This window comes from Hemicordylus capensis, chromosome 3 (assembly GCF_027244095.1).
Source record: "Hemicordylus capensis ecotype Gifberg chromosome 3, rHemCap1.1.pri, whole genome shotgun sequence".
NCBI classification, from domain to species: domain Eukaryota; kingdom Metazoa; phylum Chordata; class Lepidosauria; order Squamata; family Cordylidae; genus Hemicordylus; species Hemicordylus capensis.
Window position 1 is genome coordinate 34,823,359 of NC_069659.1, and position 14,240 is coordinate 34,837,598.

At 41.4% G+C, this 14,240-nt stretch overlaps 1 protein-coding gene across 1 annotated transcript in view; it reads right to left on the reverse strand.

Moving 5' to 3' along the window:
* Nucleotides 1-2,585: 2,585 nt before the first annotated feature.
* Nucleotides 2,586-14,240, reverse strand: part of MICU2 (mitochondrial calcium uptake 2) — a 127,823-nt gene continuing 116,168 nt past the window's right edge. The window contains exons 10-13 of the mRNA XM_053309540.1: nt 12,491-12,662; nt 11,763-11,871; nt 9,162-9,319; nt 2,586-6,417 (exon numbers count right to left, since the gene is read on the reverse strand). Of these exons, the coding sequence (XP_053165515.1) occupies nt 6,313-6,417; nt 9,162-9,319; nt 11,763-11,871; nt 12,491-12,662 (544 nt within the window). The 3' untranslated portion in view covers nt 2,586-6,312. The remainder of the gene's footprint in view (nt 6,418-9,161; nt 9,320-11,762; nt 11,872-12,490; nt 12,663-14,240) is intronic.

Consider the following 14,240-nt stretch of genomic DNA (forward strand, 5'->3'; position numbering starts at 1 on the left):
AGTTCTGTTTCTACAAACTCCACTTTGTAACACAATTTATCTCTTTGCGATAGCTGGGCCAGTGATCTGTGAGGTGCTTTGCTACAGGTATGAACTAGCAACCACTTTATCCATTTACTTCCTCATAGTTTTAATTCTAAATCTCCTATATTATAATCTTGTGTTTTTATAATGTACTAACATTTCTCTTCAAACGTTCCCAAACTGCACATCATACAAAATGTATAAAACATCTAATAAAACAATGTAACAAAATATATATTGAAATAACAACAACAAACTGGAAAAGGGTTTCAGGGTGCATGTAGAGAGGGGTGATTCAGATCAACACGATCAAAGGATGTCCCATCAGCACATGAGGATGTCCTTCTGTAACGTCAAGGTGGGTGTTCTCTGTAGTGTGTTCCTGGAGCCCTCTTCACATGTGCTGAGGTCTCCTAGGGCCAGTATAGTCTGAATCAGCCTAAAGCAAACTAACAACTTCAGGTTTAAAATCTCAGCAGAGCTGGAATGTATCCCAATATCTACATAAGAACAGCCCAACAGTCCTACATCAGGCCCAAGCCCTAGTTAGTCCAGCATCCTATTTCACACAGTGGCCCATCAGATGCCCCTGAGGAACCCACACGCAAGAGGTGAGGGTATACCTGGTCTCTTGCTGTTGCTCCCCTGCCACTGGTATCCAGAGGCATCTTGCCTCTGAGGCTGGAGGTTGCCTATAGCCAGCCAGCAGACTAGTAGCCATTGATAGATGTGTCCACCATGAATTTGTCCAAGCCCCTTTTAAAACCATCCAAGCTAGTGGTCATCACTTCTGGTCCAATATGGCAGGGAGGCACGCTGCTGCCCCCACCCTCCAGGACCATTTTAAAGCACAGTGCCAGCAGGGGAAACACAGCAGTGGGGACAAGAGTACCCTCCTTGCTCCTTAAAGGTAACAATCCCCTGTCATTGAACCAGCCTGGAGATCTGTAAAACGGCCTCCAAGCCAGTTCATGCATGTCTCTACTAGTTTTTTTCTACGAATTGCTTTGGGACATCCAGCCTCTGTATACTACGGTATGATCTAGGACTGAGGGAGGTGTATTCCATGCTAAATATTTCAGACACGTTTCAGACACACTTTTGTTCCATGTTATTTTTAGTTCTGAACTCCAGTAGTTATCATTACACTTGTCCTCTATGAATTTGTCCAAGCCCTGCTTAAAGCCATCCAAGCTGATGGCCATCACATCCCGTGGGAGAGAAAAGTCCATAGATTAATTATGAACTGTGTGAAAAAGTTCTTCCTTTTGTCTGTCCTAAATTCCCTGGCCTTCAGTTTCATGGGAAGACCTCTGGTTCTAATGTTGTGAGAGAGGGGGGAAACTTTCTTGTTGTCCACTCTCTCTGTACCACACCATTTTATAAACCTCTATCATGTCTCTCCTTAGTCACCTTTTATCTAAACTAAGAAGGCTCAAATGATACAGTTTTTCTCATAAAGGAAGAGCTCTAGACCCCTGGTCATTTTGGGTTTTTGTTGAAACAAAAAGGTCAACTTAAAACAGAAAGAGAGGGAGCCCAATGGATCACCACAGGGAGGGCCTTCCACATTGGTTTTTTAAAAAGGCAATATAACCAAGAAGGGCCTCTCGTGTAAGCCCATGTGGTACCACTGATATTATAGTTATGGTGTTTTGCATTCACCTTGATGAGTGTGAGAGATCATTAAGAAATATTGTGCCTCCTCAGTGAAGAGATAATTGTCCCTTAAGCATAGATATGTTTATTAGTTGTTCATGCATATTTCACTCTTTCTCAGAGGAGCCCAGAGTTATGTTTATCCCAACAAGTCTGTGAGGTAGGGTAGACAGAGATAAGTGCCTGGCCTAGTCACCCAGTGAGTTTCATGGCTGGTCCAAGGTTCAATACTCTGCATTCCACTACACCATGCTGGTAGAATGTAAGTGGTTTCCCATCAGCCCAGTATGATTGTAGACATAACTGCTTGTCAACAGTACACATTTGTGATCTCTGTTTATTAGAACTCTTATGGTGTCGTGGGTTCCTAAGAGGTGGGGCTTCATCACGTGTACCAATTCTTCAGGCCCCACTCCCTCACTCTTCCATGATTGTGGTTTCTGGATTGAAGATGCAGGTTAGACATCTTTCCTACTCCATACCCACAGTGACAATGCCTTCAAGTTGAGGTGCTCATGAAAGGTGCTCAAAGTAATGAGCTGTAAAAACATGATTAGTCAACAAGGAGATTCCAAAGTGCTTTCCATGCTACCATGGGTTTGGGCTCTGTACAAATCAGGCCAGTGTAGTGCTACTACCTCTTCCATTTGTAGCAGGATCAGTGCTCAAGGGTTGAGGAGACTCAGAAATGTGACTCAAGCTATTCAGCTGGAAAATCAACATTACATACAGCTAGTGCTGATAGTCTATGCTCTATCTTTAGTGTGCTGTTTCACCTTCTTTCAAGGGAAGTGTTTTTAGTATGAGGACGTAACACAGTTCCCCTCCTTGACTGAAATAGGACAATGTTTACATTTATTACTGAATGCATTTTCTCACCAACAATGACAGGACAATACAGGTTAAAGGTTAAATGGTTCCAAATCAAAAATTTATTAGCAAACAAAGAAATCACACAAAGTATAAAAACAAAAAAGTGAAAAACCCATAGGATATAAGGAGGTACAAGAGCAACTTTCAGCCCTCACAATTATAAAGGCAGAGCTAAATTGCATTCATTAAATCCTGAATTTAGATAGGATAAAATGGGTAGGGTTAGTTGTTGTCCTGGGAAATGCAGATCAACAGGGGTTGTGTTGTGTTAATAAAAATTTTGGTGTTCTAACATTATACCGCTAGTTTTAAGGAGGTCCTAAACACATGTTCATGCTAGCAAAACGGGAGGCCGGAACTGGCATTATTTGTCTACCATGGCAAAGACAAATCTGCATCTTCTTATATCCCCAAATTTGTCAGCTCACATAAGTTTACAACAACAATTCTTCCCTGGAATGAATAATGGACATTACAGTTTGACCAAATCCACTAGAGTGTTGGAATGAGACACTGGTTATCAGTGCACTTATATCACAATCCAATGCATGGCACTGAGTACAACTGTACTTGCCTCTAAATAAATGGGCACAGGATTGTAGCATTATCCTACTTGCTACCCAGACCATCCTATTGTGGAAGTTCTGAGAGAGATCTTAATAAAGGAAACCTAAGCCTTTTCTTATTTGACTGCACCACAAACAATGGCCCATGTCTCCCTCCACACTCCTTTTCACAGGATGGCTTCTATCTGGACATTTATGGAACATTAACAATAATGGAGATTTAACTACCATCTATGCATTTGAATGCACAACTAGGTGGGTGTTCCCCCTTCAAGCTTCTTATAATAAAACTCTGGGTACAGATTGAAAGAATGAACATATTGCAGAGTTTTTTCTTGGAAGTTGGTAAGGTAGTGGTTACTGACTAATGGTTAACTTGTCATTACCAAACCAATGGTTTTGGCCATTGCAACAGAATGGCCAAAAGAAAAAGTAGCATTTCTAGGTCAAGGGCAGATGGTCATATGTCTCTATGACCAACATATTACATTCCTACAGTGACAAAAAATTAGTGGGGGCTAAACCAGAGCTATTGCAGAGGAACAATGTTCTAGCAACATGACCTTCAGAGTTTGCACCCTTAACCTTGGTTAAGAGCTGGGCTTCGGTGCTGGGTTTGGTGCCACGACATTGTCAGGATCTGCATTGATCCTGGCAGTTCTAATGGCTTGGCTGCTTGTGAGAACAGCCTCACAGAGTCATGTTCAAAAGGTGATGATTAGCTGATGGTCTTGGAGCTCTGGGTCGGATGCTACAACCTGGTCATTCCAGTTGTAGATGTCTCCAAGGCACTTTCCAGATTACACGCTACAACAGTGGTAGTTTATTTCGGCTTGGCAGGATCGTATTGAAACTGTAAATAAAGACTGTTGTGCTAAGCCATCAGCAGGGGGAGCAATCTTTTCTAGCTCGTGCAAACCTCCTACAATGGGAAAATACAGCTATTTTTTGGCAACGTTGTAGCACTGCAACACAAAGATAAAACCCAAAAGAAGGCATCCAAAATGTGAACGGCACCTTGCTGACAGTGCAGGGACTGCGATGTTGAAACACAGGCAGTACGGAAGTACACTTAACGGACACATAGTGACACTGTTGTCGCATGTAATCTGGAAAGTGCCCAGCAGCCCTAACAGAAGCTGTTAACTGCATTTTGAACCTGCAAAAAGGAGTAGGGGAGGAATCTACTGAGCAGAAGACTTGAAGTAGAGAAACTGGACAGGAAAGAGAGTTTAGCACCTCTTCCTCCCCTGTTACTTCTTCAAGTTCTCTCCTCTCCAACTGTCCTTGCTTAAAAAAAAAAAAAAGGTTAAAGGAGCACAGTTATGCATGCTGACATACAATGTGTAGTTGGCCCCAAAGCTCTTCTGGAAGCTTTTATTTCGGTGGCTCTTGGTACTCAAAAACAGGGTGATATACAAATGGAGTTATTTATTTTTATGTAATTTATGTTTAACATTACAAAAAATATTTCCCCTCCCCCCACTATGACGGTAAGCATCTGAGAGTTACATAGACACAATTTTCCTCTTGTTTACCATTTGTTCCATGTCTTGCAAGCTTCACGCTGAGTTCAACAGGCACATATTTTGTCTCTGAAAGCAGCCATTTTTGAAACCTAAAGTGTCTGCCCTGGAGATGGAACTAATAAGCATTTATTTTAAAAAGCACAATGTCAACTTTTAGGGAACAGCCCAAGGAAATGTAATCTTATATATGAGTCACTGGTATTCTACAAAAAATAAAATTATACTAACCTCTTCCATACAAAACACATGCATTTATGTATTTAGGCAGCACTAACTCATACAGCAAATTACAGGCAAGCCAAGGTTTAAAGATATTTGCTATATGCAGATTTTGATTTCTGATCCTCATTTCAAGGCTTATGGCCTTAGACAGCACATAGTTTTACAGGTCTACTCTTAGGAGGCGATGGAGAATGGTAGGCTAGTTCCTCCATTCCGCAAAGTGAATTGCCAGCAAATCCCGTTGCTACAGCCACTAAATGGCTATTATTACTCTGGACTGGCTACTGGGCCTACCTATTACTCCTCATCAGACTAGATTTTACTCTGAGACCTTTAGTGGCTGATCTCTATATTAAAGAGTTTGTTTCTCACAATTTGTATTCAAGTGATATATGTGCACATATTTTTTATTTATGCTGTCTTTAGACTGCTTTTCGCCTTGATATATTCTCCTGGAACTACTTTAGCATAGGCTGTGGACTACTTAAGTGATTACAAAAACTGTAGCAAACAAAGCAAATGTGTTTGCCACTTGTCATAAGATTACACACTGAATCCTGGTGGTAAGCAAGATCAGAAGCCATTTCATTTATAACCACTCAAGAGGCCATTGTTTCATTTCACTTAACTGGATAGAACATTTAGTCTATAACATTCACACGATTTTACATTTCCTAGTTTATGTAAACATGTTCATATTTCCAGTTTGGAGTGAGAGACACCAAGAATCCTACTGAATACATAATAGACAAAAATACATTTGTATAAATTAATAGAAACACTTATACAGGAATATACAAGAATATCATTAACATATGAAACAATCTTCCCTAGGCAAGAGAGATTTCAATACCTACAAAGTTTTGTTGCCTAGCATTTTAGTATTAAATTTTGATTTGTGACATATACTGGATGAAATTGCAATCCTGTAATCCCTTCAGAACTAGTAAAATTGACAGGGCCATTAATGAGTGACTAATGATTTTAAAAGGCTATTGATCTTGAAAAATTCACTGTGGAATTGTAGGTTTCATGGTTTCCCCCCCTTCCCCAGCTCTTATAAGGAAGGAGGGCATTTTACATCTCCCAGCATCATCAACAAGACTTTTTGTGTGTGTTCTGCAACATAAACTAAATTCTAGGCAGATTCTGATCAACACAGGGATTTTGACAGTATCATTTTCTGAGAACTTCAGTCCTAGCTGGAATTAGACCACAGAATTATGAAATCTGGAAATCATAATTGTCCCCAAGACAAAACTGATTAAATTGATAAATACTGTAAAATCACGATGAGAAAATAAATGCATTCCATACTTAACTGTATACAATGATTGTATTGTACCTACTAAAACCAACATGTAAACAAGAATACATCAAGAAAGCAGCAAACCCGGGTATTTATTTATAGTTTTAAAATGACGTTCTTATTGGTGTATTTAACAAGGGCTTTTCCCAGCTTGCTTCCAGACTTCTTTTGCTCCTTTAATACTTTCTCTTTTCACACATTTCCAGTAACCTTGTATTCCTTGCTGTTGAGGTACCTGTTTTTAAAAAAATAACGTATAGTTATCATTCAGTGTAAGAGTTACATTCCACCTGACTGCATCGGAGGAAGAGGCAAGACAGAATGCCTCATCACCAACTTGTTTGGGACAAACTGCTATTTGGTCTCTCTCCTCTTAGAAATCTCTATAGTAACCATTCTATCTGGTGATTCTATAATCATGACATAAGAGTTGGTACCATATTTACCTGAATATAAGAAGACTCTGAAGCTATTCTCATGAGCGAGAAAACCAGACAAAGGGAGCCGAGACCAGTTTTGCTCCCTTGTGAGAACCACCGTGCGCTCGAGGGTGAGCCCGGTGGCTCCACGGCAGCAAGCCCGCCTAAGTAGCCACCCCCTTAAAAGAGGTTAACGGAGCGAGTGCTCCATTAACCCTGTTTTCCAGATCGTGTGTCTGCTGTGGCTGTTTGCAGCCCTGGTGGGCACACTCAGAGGGGAGGGAGGGGGAAGGGGGATCTCAGAAATGCACCGTGCACTTGCAGTGCATGCACAGCTTTCCTCCTCCTTTCCCCTTGCATGGTGCTTTACTGGGGCTCCGGAGGGTGGGCCGCTGCACAGCGGTGCTTCCCTGCGCCCGACCCCGGAGCTGCAGGGAGAGCTGCAGCCGGGTGTGCTGGAGACAAGCCGCCACTCATCTGGGCAGACGATATGCCCACCTGGTAACGGGCGAGTGATTATCTGTGGAGAGAGTGGGTCAAACCCATTCTCCCTGCAAACCTCCTCTCGGCACTTAACACTGCTCATATGAAGCGCTTCTCAATTAAAGGCACGCCCCTTCAAAAATAGAGGTTAAGTACAGTTCATACCTATATTTGCCCCAAAAGGAAGAGGGCCCTGAATTTAAGATGACCCCTTGATTTCTAACTTCAAATAACTGGGGGAAAAACTAGTTTTAGATTCAGGTAACTACAGTACCTGAAATTTGCTTATTTTGCTCTTGCCCCTTATCTCTTTTTCCTTTTGCACAGTGTATTAAATTTGTAAGCTTTTATATTCTGTGGACTGAAATAATCTATTTTGATTCAAATTAAATTTGTAAGCTAGTATTTAAATTTGTTAACTATCTTGAGTTAGATAGTTACTGAGGAATTAGTACAATATTCCTTAAAGTCCCATTACCCTTGATTCAATAAGGCTATTAAAACTTTGCTATTAAAATTTCATTGGAGGAGATAACAAAGCCCTGGAGGCAACTATAGTGTAGGACTACATAGTCAATCGTTTGCCTCAAGTATTAACATAACGGATTTAAGTGACTGAGAATCCAGTTTTAGACCTTGCTATTCTGTATACTGTATAGTAAAATATCTAGCGAATTTTAATCTAATCCTTCCAAGTAGTAATCTGTCTAGGGCAAGAAAGATCCTACCTGTACCTTTAGTGAAGCTTTTAGGTGTGTTCTAATAACTATTGTTGGCTTTGTGTTGTAGGACTAAGAAAAATGTTTAATGGGGGTGGGTGTGGGTCAAATGGTAACTCTGTAGAGTCCATTTTATTTGGGGCAATGTGCTGATCCCCTCCTCCACCCCCACTGACATGTTTTTAGGAAGGAATGTAACTGTTGTTGCAAGGGGCATTGTTAAGGGATATGGCTTCAACTGGGCTGGTGAGATTACTGTTAGGGAAAGAGAATGGGGAAAGGTATTAGTTGGGAGTTATCAACTGGAGGTTTACAGTTGCCTGATGATGAACAGGAATTGCTGGAGAATTGAAGGAAGGAACCCTGAAAGGGAAAAAAAGTTTTTGGTCACCAAGAAGGAAGCCTGAAAAAATGCTGAAGGGGGAGTGATGGGACGGGGACAGTGTGCTGAGAGCTTTATAGGAAGTTACAGACCAACTTCCTGATCTTGAAAAGAAGGAAAAAACCACATTGGGCAATTAAGGAAAGAGTGTAAAGAATTAACTTAGTACAAAAAGGGTAAATTGGCAAGCGGAACTTAACAGAGGGAGTGACTGGATCCTCTGAGCGAAGCCACAACTTTATCAGCTTATCTGCAAGATATCTACCAGATATCTGGTTCCATACCATGCCCAAAGCCAGAATCAGCTACTAAGAGGGAAAGGTTTATGGTGGCAGCAAAGAAAGGGTGGTTCTGTCATGGCTTTTGCTTTCATACTTAGGGTCTGTTCAACTCTTTGGATTCAGAATGGAGATCTCCCCCACCCTGCCAAAAAGACAGATTTTTACCCCCCACCCAGCAGTAGTTTGTCACATCTTATTGTTGAGACATCTGGATATAATTAATCTTCGTTCTTAGCTTACTGGCATCTCTGGCCCAAAGCACTCTACCCACTCCCAATCTCCTCTTGTGATAGAGCAATCTGAATAATGTAGGCTAATCTGATGGACAAACTGGAAAGGATTCTGTGGCAGCACAAGGGATTATGATAGAGGACATTCAGGTCCCTGTATTTCTTGAAATGCTTAACAGATCTACTTGAATCACGCCTTAATCCATGGAACTGTATGTCTAACTAAAAATAATGAGCATATATCAACAGTAAACAATTTAATAGGTTAGCTAACTCTGTGGAAAGTTCATTTTAATTAGAAAGCTCACTATTTGTCCATTTATAATTCCATCATCTTGAAAGCAGTAGCCTATACAATTTTCATCACCATCTATTGTAACAAAGTATTTCCATTACTGTGTGATGTTGGCAGTTAGACAGTAAATCATTCCAATTGCACATACTAGGTTATTAAGGCTTTGTTACCCTTAAACCACGATGCATCCTGTTCTTTAGAACTCCCAAGAACTCTGCATAGCTGAGGCAATTGTCTCCATCTAAATCAAAGATCTTGAAGATGGTGTCCAAAATGTTGTCTGAGAGCTCCTGTCCTGTAGCCACTTTCACAGCTCTTTTGAACTCAGCTAGCAAATAAAAAACAAAAAACCCAGCATATGACATGTAATTACTAAAAAAGAAAAAAAAAATAACGAGTAAGATTATAGATTAGTTTTATGACACTGAATAGAGGAAAGCTGGTCTATGCACAGTTTTATAATAGCCATATTGACTGTATATGCATTTTGCAAAATTTGCTCCACAAATTCTACAAAAATAGTGTCAGTGTAATTTTAGTCTTTTGCAAAACAATAAGATGGTGCACACAACCACTGTTGGTGGGTGGGGAGGGCATGGGGTGGGGGGAACGGCAATATCCAGCTTACCTTCCCCACAGACAACCAGAGTCCACGTGTGGGGTGTGTGGCTCGCACGCATGGCGGAGGAGAGAGGGGGCTGGCCGCAGCACTCAGCCACCACCCTCAGCACAGTTGCATTCAACTGTGCTCTGGCCTGGCAGTGGGCGGTGGTGCAGCCTGGCAGTGTAGCCACCCGCAACATTTAAGGCAGGATTTGGGGCACCCAGGGGTTGTGGGGGGCTGGACATTTGCCTGGAAATCTGAGCAACAATACACATTAACCTCAGATATGGGTTTTTGTGTGGGCATGGCAAAAGACCATTGCCCTGGCTATGGAGAAGCAGCAGATAAAACAATGGAGAAACAGGGTATTGATGAAACAGCATGCCAGTAGATATTGCTATTTTGGAATATATCATACTAGGTTGGTTCATTACATCTTCCAGTTCTAATGCCTTTTCCCCAATAGCCAAGACAAACAGGAACTGCCAAAATGATTCTCTGTATTCCCTCTTTATTGTTCAGCTCTGAAACACAGGGCGCCTTTAAGCACAACTTCACATGTCATAAACAGTGAGGAAAAACTTATGCGTGTGTGTGTGTTAGAAGATTGTTTTTAGCACTTCTCTCAGAGCTGCACAACTTAAGTCCTCCAGCTACTTTTGAACAACCTCCCATTCCCAGCTACGGGGGGCCAATAGTCAGGGATGATGCAAGTTGCAGCCCAACATCTGCAGGAGGGCTGAAGTTCTGCAGCCATGTCTTAAAGGATGAGAAATTTGCATCACTCCCCTGCAGAGAAAAATCCACAGATCTCACCACGGAGGACATGCACACATTCCCATTTTTGTATAATGCAAATGCAGGCACTCCCCGAGCTACAAACATCCATCCATCCAAACCAAGTTCCACAACAGATTACATTAAGGAAGTTCCCAACTTACAAAAGCCAATCTGCATATACAAACAAGTCATCGTTTTTGGGAACTACATTCGTTCTGAGTTATGAACATCCAACTTACAAACTTTTGGAATCCAACCCATTTGCAAGTTGGGTAAAAATGCAGGAGCTGGAGAGCATGTATGTGCCTCTTGTGCCTTTCAAAACGTCACTTAGAAATATTGTACTTTAAAGGGCCAATTTGCACAGTATCATCTTAACAAGGAAGTGCGTGGATCCAATTCATTACTACTTGACCATCAAGCTACCATTTTCCAGCAGCCAGAACTGGCAGCTGTGGTGGCTTGGGATCAGTCAGAGCCCCTGCCTGCCTACAGAGACAGAGTAGATGCTGGGAACAATCTCCATTGCTGTTGGTCCTGTTTTGAGAGAAGATGGCAATCTGCTGTGTTCCTCTGGTCAGTAAGGTATTCAGAGATTTTGCCTTAATTGGCTCAGAATCTTTTAAAAAGAAGATATTTCTTCTATGACTGGGATTTACAGTACATATTTTCAGACACCATGCACATCATATTGCCTTCCCTTTAGTTAAAATTTACCGTACTAAAATTTAAATGTAGTGGCTGACATCCCAGACTACATTACTCAATAGTACTACTTCGGAGTTAAAAGGATTACTTAATAGGGATGTGCCAAAACACGATTTGGCTGTCTGAATCGCAGGCACCCTCACTTTAAAATCGAGGGCTTACAGAGCCCCTTTAAAGCAGAGAACAGGTCCATACCTGCTCCTCCTCTGCTCGCCGCCTTTGCCACCATCCCGGCACTGCCCCCAGCTATGCCCCTACGCTGGCTGGGTGTCTCCCAACTGCCCCTGTATGGCGCCGGCATGCACATGACCTCTGCGCATCCATGGCAGCCATTTGCGTGGCCATCAAACATTCTGGCCATGCAAATGGCCACTGTACATGCGCAGAGGCCATGTGCAAGCCAGCTGGGAAACGCCCTGCCAGTGTGCAGGCATAGCTACGGGGAGCTGGATGGCATTGCTGCCAGGATGGCAGCAATGGTGGCAAGTGGAGGAGGAGCAGGTATGGGCCTGCTCTCCTCCACTTTAATGGGGCTGTGTAAGCCCTCGATTTTAAAGGGAGTTGCCCATGATTCAGACAGCCGAATCACGTTTCGGTACATCCCTATCACTTAATCTATTTAGGACTTCTTTCTAGAAATTTAGTCAGGATGTCAGTTACCAAAGAATACACTTCTTACCGCGTTTAACAGGACGGCTGGCTACAGTAAACATTTTCAAGGCAATTGAAAAGTCTTCTAGGTGGTTTGTAAACTGGCAGAAAGTCTTAAATTCTTCCATACTGATACTCTAGAACATAAAAAAAGAGTAAGTTAAGGCTTTCAGGCAAAAGCTCTAAGACCAAATATATTCTTAAGGAACTTGTCAGATTATCATGCTGAGATATAAAATTAGTCAAAATTGTAAAATATAAATAAAATAAAAAGTAACATTTTTGCAGCACATAAGTGTTTATTAAGAATACTCTTGACCTAAACAACAGAAAAGTCAAGTTATATATGTATTTATTTATTTTTATTGTTAAATTTATATACTGCCTTTCATTAAAAACAATCACAAGGCTGTTCACATAGAAAAAATTAAAACAGAACTATAAAAATTACACAATTAAAATATTATGTTAAAATATAAAAACAGATCTAATTAATTTATATATATATATATATATTCATAAAAATAACCATACAATATACAAAGAAGCAGCAATAGAGACAATCACATAAAAGCCTGAGTAAAAAGCCAAGTCTTCACATGCTTTCTAAAAGCCATGATGGAGACCGAGGAGCAAATAGCCACTGGGACAGCATTCCAGAATCCGGGAGCAGCAACAGAAAAGGCCCTGTCCCGCGTGCATGACAACCGATTCACTTTTAGGCAATCATTCAGTTTTAGGCACTCTAGTACAAACCTCTCCTGCCTGGATTCTCTTTTTCACATTTTGCCAATAAACGTCATTGTTTTCTTCATCAGTGAAATATAGCAACCATTCTACAAAGTCTTCTTTTCTCATGAAGTTCAGACCTTTAGAAAACTGGATGAATTCCATTTCTTGCACCTCTGTTTGCAAATTCTGCATAAATCTAAGAAAGAGTAGAAAAATAATACAACACTACTTTGTGATGAATAATGGCTGGCATCTGACTAATGACATGTGGACACAACAGTGTTTTCCATCACACGAAAGGGGGCAGTTTACAACAATCCTCCCTTTGCTCTGCAGCTGCTTGTGCCTCCTAAAAATATGTCTCTGAGGGTCCCACAACTCCCAGGCACATATTTTCAGGAGACACAGAAGAAAGGGGGAATTGTAGAAAATATCCTTCTCCTCTGCATGTAATGGAATACACTGTTGCACCAGCACAGCTTTAGTCTGGACGGCAACTATTGTATTCAGATTTACAGCTAGCTTGCACATTGCAGATCTGTACCAATGGCAGGCACTATGTCAATAAGCAGCAGCAACTTGGTCTACTGGTTTCATTCACAGATATTATTTACTTATGTAGAAAATGCAACATATTCTGTTAGTTTCCAGGTATCAACAATTTCTATTATCTCAGACACCTTTCAGACCATTGGTGATTACAATAAGGTGAGACTGAAGATGTCTATGAGCTACTGACTTGCAGGTTAAGTTGCTTATGTGGCTGACAGAAGGGAGTGGGAATTAGAACTTGGTAATAAGTTTTCTAAACTTGTCTTTCAGTGCTTCTACCACTAGGGTGCTCTCTAAATCCATGTACATTTATGGATGTTGTAGCAACAAGCTGAGGGATGGAAAAAACCCTGTGCAACCACATGCATGTTTAGCTGTTAACTTGTGTTGAATGAGATAGGTGAAACTAACAGGGAAGTGCTGTACAACTTGTGTGAGCAAAATATGGAAGAGTGAAGAAAAAAGAGGTTTGAGGCCTTACAATAGGGATCATTTGGGAAAGCTGAAAATCAACCGCTAGAACAGGAGAACAGCAGGTGCATCAACAGTCCTATAATAGAATAAATGATCAATCTTGTGCAAAAGACAGATATCAGTTTGAGAAATATTAATCTCCTCTATATTAATTAAATAGAAAGGAGGATTTTCTTATTTGTTCTCCTCTATGTTCCTGAGGGGGAAAGGGGAGATGTCATTATAGGTAGGGAGAAACTAACAGCATCTTCATTTCTACGATCAGGCTGTGTGTGTACCCTCTCATGCTAATCACATTACCTTTGCCATTTGAGCAATTCCCCAGATTTTCTTTAATTGAGAAAAGAATTTGAACTTTGCCAATTGACAGTTAATTGTAACTATCTTTGCTGCTGTAATAACGTAGGAAGCTGCCATATACTGAGTCAGACCATTGGCCCATCTAGCTCAGTATTTTCTACATAGACTGGCAGTGGCTTCTCCAAGGTCGCAGGCAGGAGCCTCTCGCAGCCCTATCTTGGAGATGCCGGGCAGTGGAGAGGGGGAGACTTGGAACCTTCTGCCTGCAAGCATTCAGGTGCACTTCCCAGAGCAGCCCCATCCCCTAAGGCAAGGCTGCTCAATTTCGGCCCTCTTGCAGATGTTGGCCTACAGCTTCCATAATCCCTTGCTACTGGCCACTGTGGCTGGGGATTATGGGAGTTGTAGTCCAAAAATAGCAGGGAAGTCAAAGTTGAGCAGGCCCGCC